General features: G+C 40.6%; 2 protein-coding genes and 1 long non-coding RNA gene across 4 annotated transcripts in view; 1 reads left to right on the top strand and 2 right to left on the bottom strand.

Moving 5' to 3' along the window:
- The window catches only part of LOC128700069 (uncharacterized), a 195,113-nt gene that overhangs the window by 89,361 nt on the left and 81,616 nt on the right, over positions 1 to 24,136 (top strand). The window lies entirely within an intron of this gene.
- LOC138854602 (uncharacterized) lies at positions 4,181 to 13,139 on the bottom strand. The gene is made up of 3 exons (XR_011393780.1): positions 11,408 to 13,139; positions 8,322 to 8,495; positions 4,181 to 5,002 (listed from the first exon to the last, which is right to left on the bottom strand). It is a non-coding gene; the product is annotated as an uncharacterized lncRNA (long non-coding RNA).
- The window catches only part of LOC138854600 (AF4/FMR2 family member lilli-like), a 45,996-nt gene continuing 40,318 nt past the window's right edge, over positions 18,459 to 24,136 (bottom strand). For both annotated transcript variants that reach the window (XM_070098730.1, XM_070098729.1), the window contains exon 2: positions 18,459 to 22,953. In XM_070098730.1, the coding sequence (XP_069954831.1) occupies positions 19,214 to 22,953 (3,740 nt within the window). In that variant the 3' untranslated portion in view covers positions 18,459 to 19,213. The remainder of the gene's footprint in view (positions 22,954 to 24,136) is intronic.

Genomic DNA, 24,136 nt, shown 5'->3' with positions numbered 1-24,136 from the left:
GCATCTGCATTGTGTTTTGTCTCTTTGATGAGCAGCCAGTCATTTCAGGAAATCAGATATGCAATCTTGTACCCATGTGATGCAGAGATATGCAATCTTGTACCCATGTGATGCAGAGATATGCAATCTTGTACCCATGTGATGCAGAGATATGCAATCTTGTACTCATGTGATGCAGAGATATGCAATCTTGTACCCATGTGATGCAGAGATATGCAATCTTGTACCCATGTGATGCAGAGATATGCAATCTTGTACCCATGTGATGCAGATATGCAATCTTGTACCCATGTGATGCAGAGATATGCAATCTTGTACCCATGTGATGCAGATATACAATCTTGTACCCATGTGATGCAGAGATATACAATCTTGTACCCATGTGATGCAGAGATATGCAATCTTGTACCCATGTGATGCAGGAATTTAGATTCTGCATGCTTAGTTAAGTTCCTGCAGTCTAGTCTTTTGACTGTGAGAGGTCTCCCACATATTTCTGATCACAGCCACTGCACAGAAAAGGTAGACACCTTTGTTATCAAGGTCCAGATGGTTGTTTTTAACCCTGGTCAGGTGTTTGACATGATGGTCACAACAACTATGTTGATTCTGGAGAGAGTGTGATATATCTTGTGGTGTGACCAGTAAGAAGGATGAGTGTTTTATGTTCTTTCCTTCTGGCACAGATTTTGTGTGCTTCATCCCTGCAGTTATAAAAGACGTGTGGAAACTTAAGTATCAGGATGTCTTGCAGAATGTTTTGCTTTTCTCTGAGGCATTCTGGGCTACATGTCATTTAGAAACATAAAAACATACCAATAAATGTACTGTGTTTGATTCTTTGGTTTTAGTGTGAGTAGTAATGTATTGTGTCATTCTTGTTGGTTGGTTTCTGGTACAATTTCAAAATTAAAGTGGCTGTTCTCTGGTGAGAAGTGTCGAGGAAAGGTGGATTGGATGGCTCTCCACTGTTAAAGCTGCATTTTGAGGTCCAATTCGTTTGGGAGCAGAATATTATCCACATAGCAGAGCTATTTGACAGTTTTGAGTGGTGGTAAATCTTTTGGCCTTTGGTGATTCCATATGTAAATTTGCAACTCAGCATTGATCAGCGAGTCCATAGCTGTGCAGAATTTTTATCTGTAAAAGAAATAGCCGAGAAAAACCTAGTTCACAGCTCAGTTTCATGAAACCTTGGCCAAGTACAGGCAGGTCCATGTCCAACCTTTGTGGTGTAGTAAGTATAATGGTTTGGTCAGTAGTGATTGGCAAAGAGAAGTCACATTTAGACTAGCTAACTTCTTTCTGTTGATATCCTTTTTCTTGTTGAGTGAATCTGCAGTGATGGTGTGAGTTGACAACAGAACTGAGTAGTTTGGTCATATATTTAGCCAAAGTGCTAACGGCTGTGTAAGGTGCACTGACTGCAACATTCTAAGGGCCTCACAGGACCTCCAAACTACTTGGTTCTATCAGAAGCTCACATCTTTGCCACACTAGGGATTTACTGAATAAGATAGAGGCCATCAACATCAGGAACAAATGGATAGCCTTGACATGATTTCTCTCTCTCTACCAGTCCCCACCAACCAACCCATTTACTACATTGGAAACTAAGGTCGTACACGGACCTACTTTAACCTTATCAAAACTTTGTGAAGCTGAGCTCTGTATGAACTTTGTTTTTCATTTGGTAATTCCTTTTATAGACAAAAATTCTGCCTGGCCATATGCTCATTGATCAGTACTGTATTGGCAAATCTATATATAGAATCACTGGAGGACAAGAGATTTGCTAATATCATTCCAAAAATGTCACATGTCCTAGTTATATGCATTATCTTCTGTTCATTACTCAAAAAAAAAAAAAAAAAAAAAAAAAAAAAAAAAAAAAAAGGGACAGCCTCAAAACAGCCTTAACAGTGCAAGACCATCAGATTCACCCTAGAAAAGAAAGCTGATGACATCCTTCCTGTCCTCCTATGTACTTCTCATCAAAAGAGGACAGCCACCTTAATTCCAAAGCATACAGGAAGCCATTCAACATGAAATGGTATGATACATTACTACTAACACTATGACACTGGCATATTCTTACATGCCTAATGACCTGCAGTCCAGAATACCTCAAAAGTGCAACTTTGTATAAGATGTCTACTTGGCACTTAAGTTCCCACACACAATCATCCATAACTCCAGGAGCCAAGCACACAAAATCTTTGCTAAAACCAGGGAACAAAAAAAAAAAAAAACTCATCCTGTGGTGTGGCCTGTGAGAAGGATATCACACTCTTTCCAAGAGCAACATAGGTGTTACAACCATCACATCAAACACCTGACCAAGGTTAAAAAAAAAAAAACCTGCCTGGACCTCACTAATGCAGGTGTCTACATCATAACATGCAGTGGCCGTGATCAGAAATATGTAGGGGGCTTACCACAGCCAAAAGACCAAACTAAAGGAACAATATGCCCGAGTCACATGGGTACAAGACAGCACACTTGATATCCAGGAGTGACACCCAGCTAGTCATCAGAGACAAGACAGACAGACATGCAGATGCCTTGAACTTGCTTTGATGTATACACACAATACTTACACATATAACAGAATCAAGGAGCTTTCAGTTTAACCAAATATTTGGCCCAATTTCTTTATATAAAATTTCATACTGCCATGTTGCCCGCAAGGACTGGTAGTCCTGCAGTACCATCTCTCGTTCAACCCATGCCATGTCCTTGCTGCCCAACTACTCACATGCTGTTCTTGTATAAGTATAATTGTTGTCTGCATCTGTGCAATGACAGAAGCCGGTTCTACAGGCAAAACATCTTGGTAAAGTTCATCTCTCCAAATTGTGTACATCTTTTCCACTTATCTGCCTTGTGCTGGTCACCTCCACAACAGCACAAGACTGCATGATAAAATTACAGTTTGTAGGTTATAAATGAAATACAATTCCTTTTAGAAACTTGTCATTTTTATTTCTGACCAAACTTTGTACTGTTGTAATTAAGATTTGTTCAGGAAGATGCACTAAACCTTCACTTTTTCAGACCATTTTCAAGTCACAACCAAGAGGAAAAAAAACAGATAACTAGAAGACAAGTTGAGAGGAGGGAGTGGTAGAATTAGCAGCAGTGGTAATAGTAATGAGGTAGTTGCAGTAGTGCTATTAGTGGTGGTAGGAATAGTAGTAGTGAAAGAGTAATGATAGCAATACATTAAAAAAAAAAAAGGAACACCATGGGAGACCTACTGGTCCACCCTGGGCAGGACTAGAGTAATCAAATTAAATTACATCTCGAGGCAGTTTAGATCAGTGTAACTCGATACCTGTCCCAAAGAGACAGAGGAGCACTGTAGTAGCTCAGCTGGACCATGCTAAAAGGAAGACTGGGAAAATCAGAAGACAAAAAAGGTAAAAGAAATACATTAGACAAGTCAAGAGGAAAGAATTATTATAATCAAGGGGGAAGCGCTAAACCCATAGGATTATACAGCGTCTGTGGAGGGGGGTGTGGAAGGCATTCAGGCTTAATTCGGGGAACTTTAGCACAGATCCAGTTCCCTTGATCAAGAGCCCCTCACCAGCATCAAAGAACTTTCCTTAAGGGGAAGGAGAGGAGGCAAAGGTCAGGTCAGGCCATGAGTATTTTGAAGATTAGAGCATTTGATGTATTGAAAGACAGTCACCTACAGAAACAAAGTCAGGACCAAGATTCATATTAGGAATGTTGTGTATAAGGGATGATTCAACAAGATGGCATCCAAGAAGGCTAGAGAATGGTAGTGTTAGAAGGGACCAATTAACTGGATGGCTGTGATCAACATAACAAAAAAGAGCACTTAGTCTCAGCAAGGTAAGCACTTTTTTTGTGCTCCTTATAAGTGTGTGAGAGAGTGACGAGTTTCACCAAAGTACAGTGGACCCCCGGTTAACGATATTTTTTCACTCCAGAAGTATGTTCAGGTGCCAGTACTGACCGAATTTGTTCCCATAAGAAATATTGTGAAGTAGATTAGTCCATTTCAGACCCCCAAACATACACGTACAAACGCACTTACATAAATACACTTACATAATTGGTCGCATTCGGAGGTAATCGTTATGCGGGGGTCCACTGTATTGTAGAGGACGGGAAGAGGAAATGAAGTAGACACCAGTGTCTACTCCATTTCCTCATTGTCCTGTCCTCTTCAGTAGCAAAGAAGTGCTCGCCTTGTTGACATTAACAGTGCTCTTTTCTGTCATGTACAGTATTAGAGGCAACACCTATCCAATTAATTATTCCTGTTAACATTACCATCTCTATTATTCACAGACACTGTCTTGTTGAAACATCCCATATACACATTTCAAATATGAATCTTAGCCTTGGCTTTGTTCCTGTAGATGCCTGCCTTCCTAAATATTTTGTCAAATGCTCTAATCTTCAGAATATTTGCAACCTGACCTTACTTTTACCTCCTCTCCTTCCCTCTTGAACTTTATGTATTTCCTATGCCTTTCCTGTCTTCTGACTTTCCCAAGTCTTCCTGTTAGCATGGTCCAGTTGGGCTACTGCAGTGCTCCTTTGCCTCTTTGGGACAGATGTATTAGGTTGATCTCCACTGCTTGGAGATGTAATTTACTCTTAGTACTTTATCACTAGTCCTGCTTAGCATGGACCAGTAGATTTCCTGCAGCATTCCTCTTCCTATGTATTACTCCTATTACTCTAACTACTACTATACTATTTCTACCACTAGTATTATCACTGCAACTACATACCTCATGATTACTACTACTGCTGCTTTTGCTAATTCTTCTCCTACTACTACTACTTCCTCCATTCAATCCACCTTCTCTTGTGTTCTCTTGTTTTTTCTCTCCTGGTTGTGACTTGACAGTGATCAAAGATCAAACGTCACAAGCTTCTTCTCCCAAGTGCAGGTTATTTGTGAAGCATTTCAGTAGCTCTGCTGGGTGCATCCACATCAGTCTCAGTTGTAGCAAGCCTGCAAATGCAAGAAGTGATTTATCTGTTAGGCAAGAGTGGTTATAATCAAATAATAAAGCGCTAAACCAACAAGGGTGGTAAAAATGGTAAAGACACAGTTCCATGTTGAAAAAGAAAGGTACTCCAGCAAAAGTGCTTCCTAAGACAACATATTCTTAAGACAAAGAATGAATAAGACAAATAACCCACACATAGGAGAGAGTAGCTCCTTTTTGTTAGTGTGACTTTGTAAATGGGCCAAGTCGGACTGAAATGTCGTCGTAAGCTCCTCTCTCCTACGTGTGGATTATTTGTGTATTGTTCCATTCACAGTGCTGTGCCTTTTTAATAAGACAATATACAGTCTAATGACATCTTGTTGGGCTGTTTCATCCACCAGGGATTTTATCAAAAGTAAACTGAACATGTAGACAGTGGAGAAGCACAAAGTGAAATGTAGTCCTGGGCAGGTGATGTCACCTGTTGTGATGCGACTCAGCCAAGTGGAATCACCAAGCCTTTACATTAAGGTCAGGCCAATACACCATCTGCAATGTTCCTCCAAACAGTTTGAAGTAATGGTAGCATCATGGCCAGTATTTCTGAATTTATGAATGAACTTGATTTCTGTATGATGAAGTTAGTCATGACAGTATATTCCAAACAGCCTGCAGCTGTGTTTGGAAAATACTGTCCTGGATAACTAGTTTGGCATAAGGGAAGTTCGCCAGATGGGTTTTTCTGTTGTGAATAGTACAAGCACTGTGAATAGTACAAGTACTGGCAAGCATTTCTGCATTCATTGATCCTTGTGTTTTAAGTCCCTAGAGGTTTCACCCAAATAAAATAAGTCTTTCACTGCCTCCCACATAGATCTACATCATTGACATCAGTGATGCTCCCTCAAATATGTTGTATGCAGTACACCTGCCCCATGTAGTGCATGATGGGAAAAGAAAACCTTTGACCTTGCATATGGTTTAAAATAATGACTTTTGAGATGTTGTCTAAGGTGGTTTTTATGGCTGTTTCACGGTATCTGTTGATAGAATGGAAGATGTGCTGGTGAAATAGAGATGATTTTGGTTGGTTTCAGAGAGGAAGTAGCTTGAAGTACAGCTCAAAGTGGCAGAAATATTTGATTTTTGGCAGTTATATTTTTCTTGTGGAAGAGAAGGGCACCTAAGTCCTTAGCCCCCCCCCACCCCCCCCACCCCCCATTGTGGGATTTTACTAGGTTTGCTTCAATTATTCGGACAGCCTAAACCATGACCATTCATTCTTGGTTATATTTTATCTAAGAAATAGGATAAAACTTTTATTTTTCTGTGATGAATTCATAACAGTAGGCAAGTGTTATATAAGACAAGCCTGGGATGCAATTAACGAATAGAGGAGAGTTGCCTACAGTGTGTGTTTATTTTGGACTTTGTACCACCACAGGGTATTATGTGGTGGTGCCCTTGGTCACAGTTTCCTTTTAGCTAACTTCTTCATGGTGTTAAGAGGGTATGTTAGCAACCCTGATGCAATATAGGGTATTTTCTCAGTCCTTTTTGTATAGTCAGTGATAAATGATGTATAGGGAAGCTCACAGATTGCAAGAAAAAAAGTTGAGAAAATACTACACAATGCTAGACAAGAGTCCAACCTTAGCAGATACATAATTCTACCTATCAACAACACAAGCAATAACCTCTTCAAATTTTTAACCAAAACCAACATCTGGGTTGCCAGCAAATCCTCCAACACCATAAAGGACTTAGATGAAATCCATGACCAAAGACACCACTATTGGCATCTACCTACCATGTGGAGGTTGTGATACATTTTATTGCGGGTGAAACTTCCAGAGACCTGAATACAGGCATCAACAAACATAAGTACCTGCCAGAGATGACATGAACAACGCTTGTACTACTTACCACAACAGGGAAAGCAAACTTCACCGATGACAAAATAATTATCAAAGAAGCAGACAGGAATCTGCTTTGATTGCCACAATTAACATCAAACAGAAATCAGGTTCTTCCTTAATTTTGAAAATAGTACTGACCAAGCTTATTCTCAGATATGATACTGCTATTACTGTACATAAAACTGTTTGGAGGAGTACTGCAATCAACCTACTGGCGTGAAATAATTACAACAGGTAACGTCAATCACCCAGCATTACTGTACATCTCTCGTCATACTTCCCCACTACTTATATGCTCTGGTTATTTACCTGAGTGAATAGGTAAAGTCCCTGATAGACAAAATGTCTTCCCAATAACATACCATAAGCCTTATATTGCCTTATTCACATACCATACTTGTCAGAATGTTCTACCATCGATACACTTTAAGACAGACACTAAAGTTTGGACATCATTCCAGAGGTCTCTTCAAGGGGGTAAGGGGTTGGATGACCCAAGGAATAGTAGAAAATTCTTCCTTCCTTGGATCTCACCTGATTGCCTTCCCTTCCCCAGATGCTGAATAATTCTGATAATCGTCAACCACTCGGTATTGTATACAATACTGAGACGTTGATGAGCAAAACATATGTGCAACACTATGCAGTTATGAAAGTGTTAATTTCTAATGAACATTATTAGTACTGTTATGATCCCCTAGAGGCTATATAGTTCCTGGGAAATAAGGTGGGTGATCAAGTTGGGTCAAGGGCAGGGAGGGTAATTCTATTTCCTTTGATCAAGGGCCTTTCACAAGAATAAAGACAACCTCTTGAAAGAATTATTTGTAATCTTTCAAATAAATATTATAAGTAACAAAATGTTTGAATATAATTGTCCCTTTCAACACAGAGGCTTTTTTATTTTTATGTATCACTCACTGGGGGTTTATCAGGTGCATGGATGACAAAACCAGTTGTATTTTAAATTATGTGGGAGGCAAGGAGCTGCTGACTCAGGTCAGGTGCTGTTACAAGTGAAATCGAGTGATGTCAGATGGCACTTGACCTCCTCCAGAAATACCTAACTTGATCCAACAGCACCTTACCTGATCTGGCAGCTATTTACCTTCCCCATATACTGTATATACCACTTTTCATGTCAGTCATGCACTTTATAAAGCCAGCAGTTGATAAAATGTACTAATAAAGGTTTTTGTGCTGCAGTTTTTTTTTACCATCTGTCAGCTCAAAGCTAGTCATTTATAATTATAAAAATGTATAAAATACAGAGCAGCATTAAGTGTGGTAACTATTGACACTGTACTACATTTTGTAACTTATTATCTATTTTATACATTTGCAACATCTGATAAATTGCCTCAAACCGTTATCACACGCTTTTCTGAATTTATAAGAGAAACAAAATGTTCATACTTACGATTGGTTCCAAAGGTTCTTCTACAACTGTGGCTTGGTCTAAGGCCAAAATTCCTTGTTGACTATGGTAAACAACCAGGTTGCCGCTGGTAACTGGCTGATCATGCACATGTAGTGAAGTGTTTCAGTTTCCTTTTGAAAATTTCCCTCTTTGTTGCAGTAATATTTTTTACACCTGGTGATAGAAGGTTAGTGTCATGAACCATGATGTTGACAGTGTTCTATAATTGTTTCAATGGTACCAGGTACAGGGTTTATTCAAAATTTCCTCATCTCTCTCATCCTAATAAGTTAGTAAGGTAGTGTGCATATTCAGTACCTAACTCTCAAGTATTTTTCATGTATACACCTACCATCCAACTCACGACCTGCTCGATGTATTACCACTCGACTTACGACCATGTTTTATATGCCAAATTTCTGGGAAATAAACAACTGTTTGTGTTGTATAAAGTGTTTATCCTAAACCTTACAGTATAAAATACAGTACTAACAGCATAAAAAGTAAAGTAAAAAGTGAAATACCAAAATAAAACAATAAAATAAAATCATTACAAAAATGTGAAGTTGATATTCATTAGTAAGGTTCGACTTAGGTCCATTTTGACTTACGACCAGTTGGTCGGAACCAAGCTTGGTCGTAAGTCGGATGGTACTTGTAGTATATATTATCAGTTGCTGGATCATTACTCTTAGTTATTACAGCGAGTTCATAATCATAACTATGATCCATTTATTATAATAATTGACATTTAGGCAACAAGTATTCCAAATAATAAAACATTTGTCTTTCATAAGTTATTTTTATCTGTGTATTTATGAGATAAAAATAAACTTGCAATAGGCACATCAATCTTGCAAGATATGTACTGTCAGACGTTGCTCTGTACAAAACTTTCCATACTTAAAAGGCAAAATACAGCCATGGCAACATCAAAGATGGCTTATAGCATTTTAGTTATGAAAGTATGGCTATGTCTTAAGAGAGCTTCTTTATACCACTAAGAGAAATACCAAAACATTTTCATGATACACCTACCATCCGACTTACGACCGTGTTTTTTATGCCAAATTTCTGGGAAATAAACAACTATTTGTGTTGTACACAGTGTTTATCCTAAACCTTACAGTATAAAATACAGTACTAACAGCATAAAAAGTAAAATAAAATATGAAATACCAAAATAAAACAATAAAATAAAGCCATTACAAAAATGTTTTTGTTGATATTCAGTAGTAAAGTTCGACTTACGACCATTTCGACTTACGACCGGTTTCTCGGAACCGAACTCGGCCGTAAGTCGGATGGTAGGTGTACTTTTACACTTAAAATATGTACAGGCACACCTAGTAAATATGGTGCTCGCTTCAGAGTGTTTTGCTAATACAGCACTGACTCGCACTCAGTCTTGTCTATAACATCTGTGCACTGCGTATCTGTCATATTCTGGCAATTTTAAAACTTTATACTTGTGCTGTTGTTCTGTGTATTAACGAACACGCAGAATTTTCTTCCGGCGTTGTCACCACTCTAACGCCCTTACTTTATTTTCCCTCCTTGCTGATGGACCCACCTTTAACACAGACTCCCTCTTCGACTTTTTGATAGCAACTGATTTATTACGCAAACTTTGATAATCCTTTCTTTAGCACTCCTCACAGCCCCTCCTAACTTTACCTTTATTGTCATCTCCACCCTTATTTATCCTTAGATCCTGCATCAATTCCTACCCTGCAGTGCTGTATAACCCTGGTAGGGTTAGCGCTTCCTTTTGATTATAATAATATTGTTATTATTGTAATTATTTCAGCACAATAGCCCCTAAGGTTAATGCTGGTGAAGAGAGGCGTCACAAGACTTACTTAAATCAAAAGCTAGAAATGATCAAGCTTAGTGAGACAGGCTTGTGGAATGCCCAGATAGATATTAGATCAAATTAACTCCAATATCTACTTAAACCTTCCTTTGATAATCACTTCTCCTAAAAAGCTCACCATGAGGCGGGCTAAAACAACATGGGTTCAATCCTCCAGCTAGTCGCAGTGTTGTTATTGATTCTTCTAAAATGTTCATTTGTCAGTCACGATAAGCAAAAGATGAAAATATTTTAAGGTTAGCAATACAATACTGTATTATTTTTACTTTTGCATCTTCTTTAGCCCTAGCATTATTGCACACTTAATAAATGATAGTGTAAACATGTTTTTAGGCTTTTATATGCACTGGCAAGTGGAAAAAAAGGAGGCTGTGATTTGCCTTATGGTGATATTTGCTTTTCAGCAAATATCCCAGACTACAGATTCTCTGCATTACTGTATATTCACATCACACATTTCCCTCAAACATGACATCTCCACTGCCTCCAGCCTTCTTGTTGCAACATACACCACCCATGCCTCACACCCATACAAGAGCATTGGTGTAACTATACTCTCATACATTCTCCTATTTGCTTTCATGGATAAAGTTCTTTGTCTCCACAGACTCCTCAGTGGACCACTCGCCTTTTTCCCCTCGTCATTTCTATGATTCACCTCATCTTTCATGGATCCATCTGCTGACACGTCCACTCCTAAATATCTGAATACATTCACCTCCTCCATACTCTCTCCCTCCAATCTGATATCCAATCATCCGTTACCTAATTTTTTTTTATCCTCATCACCTTACCCTTTCCTACATTCACTTTTAATTTCCTTCTTGTACATACCCTTCCAAACTCATCAACCAACCTCTGCAACTTTTCTTCAGAAAGTCTGGTAAAAATTAGTATACAATAGTTACTGTTACCAAACTCCAATATTCTTGACCCATGAATTATAATTACATGTTGCCAAGCAGTTATCTTACTGACATCATTTTACATTTTCATGTTTACTAGGTTTAGTTCTGCTCAAAATATCACAAGCTCTCTCATGTAAATACTGTAGTCCAACATTATGTCATCAAAACTAGTGATTCTTTCAATATACATACAGTACATTATAACTCATGAGTTTTTAGTACATAGTTTCATTTGATTTGTCAATATTTCTTGCAAGATAAAAAAAATATCAAAAACTCAAAAATAAAATAAACTACATTACCACAAATTCAGATTTCAAAACTCCTGGTTTTTATGCCAAGCTTTCTGGAAGCAAAATTTCTTAAATCCACATTCTTAAGTTTCCAATACATCAGTGGGTCATCTGGTGCTGCTTGCCTCCCTTCAACCACATGTATGTTGCTACTCAGTCTGCAGACAGGGTGAATTCCGTCGTCGATGTAACATTCTGCGATATCTGCGACATCTAATAGGACTGTGACATTTAATAGGTCAGTACCTACTAGTTGGAAAATAGTAATGGTTCTAACAAGAGGATTATTATTATCATTATATTCATAAGGAAGTGCTAAACCCATAGGGATTATAATATTAAAACATTTATGGGGAGTGCTAAAACCCACAGGGTCATACAGTGCTTAGTGAATTGGGAGGCACTCTGGTTTGATTCAAGGAAGGGAAGGGCAGGTCCAATTCCTTAGATCAAGAGACCTCCTCACCAGCATCAAGTAACCTCCCTTGAGGGGTAGAGGTCAAAGCACCTTGGAAATGGGAAGTCTTTCAGTTTGGTCCAAGAAAAGGGAGAGTAGCTCCAGTTCTTTGGACCAAGAGTTCTTCACCAGCATCTAGGCATAGGACATGGGGTCAAGGAGTCTAAAGGTCTTAATATTTTTGAGTACTCACCTTTTCACATGTGATTGCAGGGGTCGAGTCTTAGCACCTGGCTCCACTTCTGAACTTGCCGTTTGCCAGATTCACTCTCAGCTTCGTGGGCCCTACTGTACTTATTCTTAAAACTATATATGAAGTCTGCCTCCACCACTTCATCAAGGTCATTCCACTTCCCAGCCATCCTGAGACTGGAAAAATACATCTTAACATCCCTATGAGTCATGTGTTTTAGCTTCCAGATGTGCCACTGAGTACCTCTTTGTTACCTCTCAAACAACCTGTTCCTGTCTGCCCTATCAATTTCTGAGTATTTTGTATGTTGTTACCATATTCTTTCCCTGGTCCTTCTGTCCTCCAGGGCCATTACATTCAATTCCTTTAGCTGCTTCTCATAGTTCATATTCTTTAGCTCTGGAACTAATATTGCTTCATACTTCTTTACTTTCTTCATTTTTTTAACATGCTTTGTCAGGTGGGGGTTCCATACTGGTGCTGCATACTCCAAGATGAGCCTGACATATGTTGCATAAAGCATTCAGATGATGCGAGCCTCTGGTAATATGGTAGGCACTATGCTTACTCCCAGGTCCTTGTCTTTGAATGAGGTCTGCAGCCTGTCTGTATTCTGGTTCCTCCCGCAGTCTTCATAACCTTGCATTTCCTGGGACTGAATTCAAACAGCTACTTATCTGACCAACCCTGCAGCTTGTCCAGATAATTTTGCAGCCTTTTCCCATCCATATCTGTATTTTCAGTTTTACATGTTGTTCACACACCAGACAACACTGGTCCTAATACTCATCCTTGTGGTACACCACTTGTTACGCTTCCCCACTCTGAAATCTCTTCCTGGACAATCTTTGCTTCCTTATCCTAAGGTACCCCCCCCTCCTTGATCCACTGGAGTATGTTCCCAGTTGTCCTTTCCTGCTTCTCAAGCTTTTGTTCCAAAATAATTTTGCAGTCCAAGATAATTCAATCCATCCATCCATCCATCCATCTCCATCTATCTCCATCTATCTATCTCCATCTATCTATCTCCATCTATCTATCTATCTATCTCCATCTATCTATCTATCTCCATCTATCTATCTATCTATCTCCATCTATCTATCTATCTCCATCTATCTATCTATCTATCTCCATCTATCTATCTATCTCCATCTATCTATCTATCTCCATCTATCTATCTATCTATCTCCATCTATCTATCTATCTCCATCTATCTATCTATCTCCATCTATCTATCTCCATCTATCTATCTATCTATCTCCATCTATCTATCTATCTATCTCCATCTATCTATCTCCATCTATCTATCTATCTATCTATCTCTCCATCTCTCTCTCTCCATCTCTCTCTCTCTCCATCTCTCTCTCTCTCCATCTCTCTCTCTCTCCATCTCTCTCTCTCTCCATCTCTCTCTCTCTCCATCTCTCTCTCTCTCCATCTCTCTCTCTCTCCATCTCTCTCTCTCTCCATCTCTCTCTCTCTCCATCTCTCTCTCTCTCCATCTCTCTCTCTCTCCATCTCTCTCTCTCTCCATCTCTCTCTCTCTCCATCTCTCTCTCTCTCCATCTCTCTCTCTCTCCATCTCTCTCTCTCTCCATCTCTCTCTCTCCATCTCTCTCTCTCTCTCTCTCTCTCTCTCTCTCTCTCTCTCTCTCTCTCTCTCTCTCTCTCTCTCTCTCTCTCTCTACTGTAACTTTGTCATTATTTTTTTTTATTATCACACTGGCCGATTCCCACCAAGGCAGGGTGGCCCGAAAAAGAAAAACTTTCACCATCATTCACTCCATCACTGTCTTGCCAGAAGGGTGCTTTACACTACAGTTTTTAAACTGCAACATTAACACCCCTCCTTCAGAGTGCAGGCACTGTACTTCCCATCTCCAGGACTCAAGTCGGCCTGCCAGTTTCCCTGAACCCCTTCATAAATGTTACTTTGCTCACACTCCAACAGCACGTCAAGTATTAAAAACCATTTGTCATAGAATTCCAAAAGGCTGGTAAGACAAGACTTGCTATCTCTGAACCCATGCTGGTTATTGTTTATGAAACCAGTTCAAGTACTCTACCATTCTCTTAACGACTGTTTTCTCCATTACCTTGCATGATATACATACATGTCAATGAAACTGGCCTGTAGTTCAATGCCTCCTGCCTATCTCCTTTCTTAAATACAGGTACTACATTTGCTGTCTTCCAGATCTCTGACCTGTGTTCACTGACTTGCCGTAGATCATTGTTAGCAGTTCGGACAGTGCTGCTGCTCTCTCTCGCAGAATCCATGGTGAGACAGTCAGGACCCACCGCTTTTGATGTATTCAGCTCCATCAAAAATTCTTTTACCTCTACCCCTGTTGTATGTATGATGTCCAGTACCTGCTTATGTACTCTTTCCCTGAGCTTTCTGGAACTGCTCATTTTCACTGAGAAGCCCTCTAAATCAATTGTTTACCACTTTACAGGCTTCCTTGTCATTTTCTGTATGTTCTCCTCCCTCAGTCCAATTGCTCATGGTGTTTTAACTTTTGTTTTTCTTCTTATCTGGCTGTGAAGCAGTTTTGGTTCAGGCTTGGCCTTGGTTACTATGTCATTCACAAAATGTCATTGAGCCTCTCTTCACCCTTGCATGTTCATTTCCAGCTAATCTGCTCGCCTCTCTGTTCTCATCTGTCCTTTGCTTCCTATAGTTTTTTTCATGCTCTTATACTTCTCTCTTTTGCCTCTGAATCTGGTTACACTAAAGGCTCTCTGTCTATTCTGTTTCTTGTTCTTCATCTAGATATGAAGTTGTCCTCTGCCTCCTGGCACTTCCTGACCATGTACTCCATTTTATATAAATGGTTTCCACAATAAAGATGCCAAAGTAATGCACAAGTATCTTTCATCATACACCATCTCATTCACTGTTATTCCCTCCAGTTTCCTTTCCCACTGCACTGCATTCAAGAATTCTCTAATTTCTGCAACACTCCTGCTTCTAAAGTCTGGCTTCTTGCACCCTCCACTTTCCAATCTTCCTTCTATGTTTAGTCAAGCATGAAAATGCTGCTGCAGTGCATTAATACAAACTTCAGTAAACCTTTGATTTAAACTTAAAAGCAACCATTTTTGTAAACAGAACTATGCAAAGAAAACTGAAATCAAAGGAAAACTTATGGTTTTATAGTCTGTAGAGGTTAATAAAAGAGAGATCGCTCAATGGCAATATTAGCATAAATGTGTGCAATAAATAATACAGTCTCTCCTCACTTAACGACGGAGTTCCATTCCTAAGACCACATAGGTAAACAAATTCGTCGCTAAGTGAGGAGCATACTATAATGGTAGTGGGTTTCTGTCAACTATCTCTGATATTGTTTTAATGTCGCCTTTGCACCATTTATAACATCACTGTGCACTACACTACTTTGTTAGGTTAATGTGTGTGTTTCGAGGGTTTTAGTACTTGAAATGTACACAGAACTCCATAGTCCCAATTGCAGCAGTCACTTAATTTTTTTCTTAATTCTACTGATTCTAACACCATATACACAGAAATTTTATATTACAATTGTTTCAGGGTGTGATAATCTTCATAACATGGAAGTCACATTTTTTGAGGTCATCCTGGAGTATACTTGGAGCCTAGGTTAAAAAGTACATAGCGTGTTTTTAGCTGAATTTCACCATTAGTATCATGAAATTGTAATAAATTTGGAAAAAATAAGGCATATTCCTGGTAGCTCCATACACTGGTTACCAGCAGGGAAGCTGGTGGTGACACATTACTAAGGCAGTGTTACCTATGAACTGTGTAGACCCACATGAGCCTACATTTTTTTCCAGGTGTGAGGTAGTGGTAGGCAAACTAAACAGGCAAGTAACGACTTAAAATAGTAGCAAGCAGCATATTCAATGCCTTACAGCAAACGTCAAAGTCCGGTCCCCTGACATAGTGTACGTCAGACACAGTTTAAGGATCAAGAAACTTTGGAAATACGAGACAAAATCCCCTGGATCAATCAAGCCAGAAACAATGGATAGCATGTTATTAACAGAATTGATAATTGTTACAATCGCAGCACAGCATTTCTATCCAACACAATCGCCATTACTAAACACCCACTACTCCTCATTAATCCATTAAATAAAGGGGTCACTTGTAATTTCAAAGCATACTAAGCCTTGTGCTTTGAAAGGATAGAAATACTTTAGAATTAAAAAAATGACGAATTAATTGCTAATTGGTTAACTCATCATTCTGTGTAGGTGTAGCTGTGACACAGACCACCATGTTTGAATAATTGAGCAAATATTGAATATTTGAAGCTTGTCTAGACTTAAGTAGTCTAAGTATTAGGGTAAGTCTGCCCGAAATGCCTCGGCATGATAGTGGCTTTCTTTGTACCAATCAGATTATGAAATGTAAACACACATTGAAACTTTTGCAAAGAAATAAACTTTTTTGTTTTGTTTGTTTTTTGTTGTTTGTTTGACACAGGTTAAGGACCTGATATCAGAGCTACTGTATAGGTAATGTTATATATGTGGAGTGAGTAATACTATATGGTAAAAATTGGATTACGTATGTTCATCTGACTTTTTATTTTTCAAGGTGACAGGTATATCTTCAAATTTGAACTTTGGCTAAAATAGTAAAAGTAGTAATTTACAATGGTTCAGGTGCACAGATGTTATGGGTACATTAAAAAAGTATGCACCATACATTATACGTATATTGAACACAGGACAACCAAGCAAAGTCAATGTGAATACAGCCTCTCCTCACTTAGCGGCGTACTCGTTTACCAACACCTCGGACTTACGATGGGCTCTCTGACCAGTATTCATACCTAAATAATGTATATTAGAGCTGATTTCCTCTATTCTGTTTATTTCAATATGCAGTACACTACTCGATAAACATTTAAAAATACAGTATGCCAGAAATGTTATAAATGGTTCAAAGGTGACATTAAAACAATATCAATGATGGTTGACACAAACTCACTACCATTATAGTATGCTCCTCACTTAGCGACGAATTTTTTTAACAACATGGTCTCAGGAACAAAACTCCATCGTTAAGTGAGGAGAGGCTGTACTGCACTTCTTACCTTAAATTCTTGTTGTTGATGCATGATGGGTTTGACATCAATGGAGAAGACTGCTGTGGCACTTCTGGGCCAAATTAGATGGTTGGGGGTTCTTAGGATGAGGTGAATGGATGAGGTTTTTGGAATGAGATAGATGGTTGGGATTCTTGGGATGAGGTAGATAATTGGGGGCTCCTGGGTCAAGGTGGATGGTTGTACTTCCTGGATTGAGGTCAACACAGAGTTGTAACTGGAGCCCTCAGGTATTGTCAGGCATGTCTGCTGTTTCATTCTTCAATACTTTATACGGCTGACAATAAGGCATCATTGCTTGGTCCAGAGCCCACCTCACACCAGTGCTTCTAGATGTGGCAAAGTCCTTTCAGTAAAAATAAAAAAAAAGTCTGAATCTTTACCATTAGTATGCAGCACCTTATGTATGTATAAACTGCTTAGGTTTAGATTCTTCTTCCCTGTTTTCTTGTCACCTGCTTCCCTTCTATCTGGGAATTGAACTCTGCAGTTCATAATCATCATCATGTCAGAGTTCTTGCATATCATTTGGCTGCATACCTTTACATCCTTCACTTGGCACACTATGCCAAAACAATTATTTCCTGGACCTGACTCTCTACCGAGAAAAAACCTGTGACAGTATTCACTACACATGGTCATGAATTTCTCCAGCATATATTTATGGTTGATTGGGGCACCTCATCCCATGTAACTTTCATGTAAAGTACTGCATCTGCAATTTCCAGGTATGTGGGAGAAATAGACTGGCCTGTATGCATAGCCAACTCACGTAAAGTACTGGTACCTCTTAGCTGGTCTCCGCAGAAAACAGCATCCCAGACGAGCCAGTATATTCCATGGGGTTTACTACAACACACAATCCCCACCACAAATAGATGGCTGCCTAGGAGAGGAAACAAAGGTAAAAAAATGTGTGATTAGGCAATTAAATATAAATACAAAGGAAAGTGTGGTTGTGTCTAATCTTTTAGACATCAGTTTCTTAATGTGCTTCTTCTTCCGTCTTCTCAATAAATCCTATACAATAAGCCCTCAATATAACAGACTAATGGAGGGGAGATTGTGCAAGTGACCGACAAATCAGAATAATGTTAAAAGAAGAAGTAAAATAAAGCACTTAAGCACTCTACTGTGTAATTAATATAGCACTGTACTCACAGTTTACACAGATACCACAATAAATTTAAAAAACTAAACAAGTTAAATGAAAAGTTCACTTAAGTGCATTCTGCCAATTATTGCAAAAGGCCATTATATTGAGGTTTTACTGTACTCTGACCAGTGGAAAAATCAGAATAACAATTTAAATTCTAATTTATTTCACATTTATAGAAAATATATAAAACTATATACAAAGATTTGTACATTCACTTTACAAAATCAAATTATTTGGTAAAAAATACAAAAAAGGGGCATTCTTAATTTGAGAACTGAATAGAACTAGTGCATTGCTCCGAGTCTAGTTGCACAACAGTAAGCTATATCAACCAAGTCTTCCCTTCTATGGTGTTTTCATGCAAGGAATGGAGTTGCAGAGAAACACATTGATGCCTTTTTAGTTGTGTAATAATTTTATGAATTTATTAGCCATACTGTATGGTTTACCAAAACATTCTATTCAGTCACATAAAAAAAAATATATACAATATATACAGTATATATTTTTTACATACTGTAATTAATTTACACAACTCAACAACTTCTTGTCACTGATATTTTTGGCACTCCAAAACAAAGAAACGTCAAAATAATGATTGGTATGAACAAAAAATATAGCTACAATCCAGAACAGAAATACATACATATAGGGAGATCTTTCGTATACATTACAGTTCTAGCATTTTGAATGCACACTCAAGTAAGTTTGTACATTTTGACAAGAAAACCTATTGGCATATTTGTCCATACAGGGTGACGTCGGACTGCAGCACCCTTTGCTGTCTCTCACTAATAATCAGTGCCAAAACTAAAGAAAAAAAAGGAACGTCTTAAATTGCACCAGACGCCCACACACTAGCTTTGGAACTTATAAAAAAGTGCCGTATCACCCTTGACAATTACCTGGGCATATTAAGTGTCTTTGCAGGACCCAAGGAAAGAACATCACTGACACCCCATTGCTGCAATGTCATATGACCATTTCTCAAATTTTCTAGTGTTAGTATAGGTACACCAACTACACCACCAGCACCTCGGTTTTGAAGGTTTGTCAGTGGAAGGAATGAACGGATTCCAAGGGCCGCCATGCGCTGCACATTAACTGGATTACGCAAGTCTACTAAAGGAATAGCCACATCTCCAGCAGAAAGATGCAACTGGTGAAATTGTTGATAATGATGTTGTTGCCCTTTTTGTGTAGAAAACCCTGCAGTGCAAAGGTGACACTTAAAAGGCATACGGGACTGTTGCTGTTGCTGATGCACACGACTATGTTCTGATAACAAAGCTGCTGTTGGAAAAGAACGTTCACATTGGTGGCACTTGTGCCGCGTGCCCTGAGAACCTGTAGAGGGGACATCCTGAGTTAAATCTACAGTAGGAGGACGAGGGGGACGTTCTAAAGTACTGTTTGAAACACCTCGAGTTGGAGGTGCCTGTGGTACAGCAAATCCATCTCTATCTCGTTCTCTTCCACCCCCTTCTCGTTCTCTTTGTGTTGGTGGGTGTACAGATATGGCCGATGATAAATTCAATTCTTGTGCGGTAGGTAATCGGCGGTCATCTCGTCCTCCAGTACCATCCTGACGTTCACCAGCAGCTGGTGTAACAGTAATACCTCGTGATGCTAGGAGGTTGGCAACAGCCCCAGCCTCTGGGCCACTTCTTTCACCACGTGATGATGCATCTTTACCACCAGATGCTCGTACACTTAGTGTAATGGAATCACTGAGGTTAATAGTGGACTCTGTGGTTGCTGGACCACTTGAGCCACGGTGCTGACTGCCAGGAGCTGCAGACCCACCCTGCACATTGGATATCACTGGTAGTCCATCACTACGGTTTGCCACTGCTATAATTTGACATTCGTTATCCTTCTGACGCGACGGAACGTTGATGTCCTCTCGACGAGCAGATTTGCTAGGCGAATGACCAGCAGCACCTAACAGCTGTCTTTTCCCAGCAGCACTCTGTTGTTGAGGGGAAGCCTGTCTTTGGCCGGGATACATTGTTTGATGCATACGTTGTAAAGGAGGCATCATCCCACCACGTCCTCCTGGTGCTGGCATAAGTGGTGGTGGAAGGATTGATGAGGTTGGAGGGCGGCCAGGTCCTCTTGACGGCTGTAGGTGTGCTGCCTGATGAAGAGGCGGACGACCTACGTGGCCCATGAGAGGCGGTCGTCCTCTCACCCGTGGTGGAGGACTAGGACGATATGGCATTGCAACACTCGGGGGCAACGGAGCACGCAGTGGACCCGCTATGCTCGTGTTTGCCATACTTGTGCCTGCCAGAGCACCATAGCTTCCAGCAGCACTGTATGCTGCATTCTGCGACCACTGATTGCCATACCTAGATATCATGCTGCCAACTGTGGCTTGACTAGCGGTTGTTGTTGCTATCATATGAGCACTAGTCGCTGGAGCCATGAGGTTATTTGCTATTGTGAGTCGAGGCACTCCAGCCTGCTGATCACCGCTTTGAGGTGAAAGCTGTTGTGACTGCTGAAGCGGTGATGTAGCAGGTGGCGTTGGACCTTTGTGAAGTGATGGTGAAGTTGACTGTTGAGTAGGACTGGTGACAGGACTGGTAGCTAATGCTCTAAAAGATGTGTCTGAGGGTGGTGGTGTAGGCTGCCCACCAGAGGATGTGGGTGTGCCAGAGTTAGAACCTCGAGAACTAAGGTGAGAAGGAGTGGCAGGCCCTCCACTATGAGGTGAGGGGCCTCCACTATGTGGTGAGCCATCCACCTGCCCAGACTGTGAGCCTGACTGTGAGCCTGGCTGTGAGCCTGGTTGAGAGTCTGGCTGTGAATCTTGTGATGACTGACCACTATTATTTAAGTATTCAAGTTCTGATAACAAGTCACTTGCAACACCAGAAGCTTGCTGCTGCTGCTGTTGCTGCTGCTGCTGTTCCTGTGGTGGTGAAAGCTCTGACTGATCTTCCTGTTGTTCTTGAGATTGCTCTTCATTACTGTCCTGGCTCTGGACACTGAAAGAGTCATTAAGACACAGTTGTTCGAAGCTACCCTGGCGATCATTCTTCTCTGGGGATTCCTGACCCAACACTGCTTGACTAAATAACCCATCTTCTCCATCACCCTCACTTTCCCCACCATTAACAGGATGACTGGAGGACTCCTTTTCTGGGGGGGTATCAGCTGAAGAGTAGTCAGGATCAGCTGCTCCCTCTGTTCCACCTGCCCAAGCACTGCTCTCACTTGCACTCTCTGCAGCTGTTGCTCCTGCCATTGCAGCAGCTATTCGTGATCCAGACTCGTATTCACTGAACCAATCACTGGTAGGGAATGATTCAAACTGGGGTTGATAAGTTGAAGGCGGAGCTTCACTTGACCCAGCGTTACCAAATCCGAGCTCTTGTTCACCAAAGCCGGCGTTAAAACTACCACTGCTGTTTTCAGCTTGGTCAGCACTACCAGAGGCTTCCTGATAATTTCCCTGCGTTTCCTTTTGTTGTGATGAAGCAGCCTCTTCCTCTTTCTCTTGGTCTTGTTCCTGCTGCTCAGAATCGTCTTGCTGAGAATCCTGCTCCTCCTGCTCGTAATCCTGCTCCCTGCCACTATCCAAGTCGTCATGCCCAGACGGTAGATTCTGTTCTACTTGGTCCTCAGTGTCCCTTTGTTCTGAGGGTGATCCACTGGCTTCACGGTCTCCTTCACTGTCACCTCCACTTTCTTCTTTCTCCTCAGGAACCCTACTCTCTTCTGTACCATCCGCCACCTCTGGCTCTCGAGCTTCAGCTTCCAGTCTGTGTTGTTCCTGAAAACTGTTGTGGTTCTCACTCATGCCCTCGTTATTAACAATTTGTACCTCTCTTCGCTTACGTCCACGACCTCGACCCACTTTGGAAATTTTGAGCTTCAGCTTGATACTTGACCGCCTCCTCTTTCTACCAGGCTCCACCTTGGCCCGCTTCAGCTCTGCTGCTGTTAGGCGTCTTAGTCGCACTTTTAAGGTTTTTTGACGAACGTGGCCCAAATGATGGGCCTCAAATTCTTTTTCACTAGCAAACTGATTTATCCTACAATGAATACACCATAAATCTTCCTTTTGCCGTTCTTTGCAAGATTCATTACCTTTAGAAACAAACTCGGTTTCTTTTTTAGGGAGTTGTGCTTCCCCAGTTTGCAACTGAGGTACTAAAGGTGTTATTTGTCTCGTAACTGGATGCTGAGTTCTTGCTGAAGCAGTTGGATCACCTACCACATGGCAACTGCTGAAATGATGGGCAAGGAGTGTTTGACTAGGAAAAATAACTGGACATAAACGGCAAGAGTACGTAAGCACGTGGGCATGGAAGAGTGCCAGGTGGTCACGAAGGAGTGCCACATCCTGGAATGTTGCTCCGCACTCCCAGCATTGACCACTTTCCCCAGCTTGTTGTGCACCTACAGGGTACTGCTGCTGAGGCTCAGGAGCAGTGTACGAGCTCTGACTGAAATACTGATGCTGTTGAGGGTAGTATGCTTGCTGCTGCTGATATACCTGTTGATTGTAGTATGACTCGTGGTGGTACTGGTACTGCTGGTACTGGTACTGTGGGTAGTAGCTCTGCTGATACTGTTCACTTAATGCATATGACCAGTGATTCACTGCACCGTTTCTTGTCAGATCACCTGAAACCGAAAAAAATTCTCTGAGTTGTAAAATTCATGAGCATAAAGTAAAGCTTACTGACTTCTTTAAGAAGGAGACACTTGTTCTTGAAATTATATTGATAAAGCCACTTGATGGCAAAACATCTACAATAAAAATACCCAGATGTTGCATGTGTCTAATCCTTCAATAAATTTTATCTACATGTATTAGCTACTATTAGTCATGTGATCCTCTGCATTTTTTTTTTTTATCACACTGGCCGATTCCCACCAAGGCAGGGTGGCCCGAAAAAGAAAAACTTTCACCATCATTCACTCCATCACTGTCTTGCCAGAAGGGTGCTTTACACTACAGTTTTTAAACTGCAACATTAACACCCCTCCTTCAGAGTGCAGGCACTGTACCTCCCATCTCCAGGACTCAAGTCCGGCCTGCCGGTTTCCCTGAACCCCTTCATAAATGTTACTTTGCTCACACTCCAACAGCACGTCAAGTATTAAAAACCATTTGTCTCCATTCACTCCTATCAAACACGCTCACGCATACCTGCTGGAAGTCCAAGCCCCTCGCACACAAAACCTCCTTTACCCCCTCTCTCCAACCTTTCCTAGGCCGACCCCTACCCCGCCTTCCTTCCACTACAGACTGATACACTCTTGAAGTCATTCTGTTTCGCTCCATTCTCTCTACATGTCCGAACCACCTCAACAACCCTTCCTCAGCCCTCTGGACAACAGTTTTGGTAATCCCGCACCTCCTCCTAACTTCCAAACTACGAATTCTCTGCATTATATTCACACCACACATTGCCCTCAGACATGACATCTCCACTGCCTCCAGCCTTCTCCTCGCTGCAACATTCATCACCCATGCTTCACACCCATATAAGAGCGTTGGTAAAACTATACTCTCATACATTCCCCTCTTTGCCTCCAAGGACAAAGTTCTTTGTCTCCACAGACTCCTAAGTGCACCACTCACTTTTTTCCCCTCATCAATTCTATGATTCACCTCATCTTTCATAGACCCATCCGCTGACACATCCACTCCCAAATATCTGAATACATTCACCTCCTCCATACTCTCTCCCTCCAATCTGATATTCAATCTTTCATCACCTAATCTTTTTGTTATCCTCATAACCTTACTCTTTCCTGTATTCACCTTTAATTTTCTTCTTTTGCACACCCTACCAAATTC

The sequence above is a fragment of the Cherax quadricarinatus genome, chromosome 64 (genome assembly GCF_038502225.1).
Source record: "Cherax quadricarinatus isolate ZL_2023a chromosome 64, ASM3850222v1, whole genome shotgun sequence".
Lineage (NCBI taxonomy): Eukaryota > Metazoa > Arthropoda > Malacostraca > Decapoda > Parastacidae > Cherax > Cherax quadricarinatus.
The sequence above is the reverse complement of the archived record's forward strand: the minus strand, read 5'-3'. Positions and strand labels throughout refer to the sequence as shown.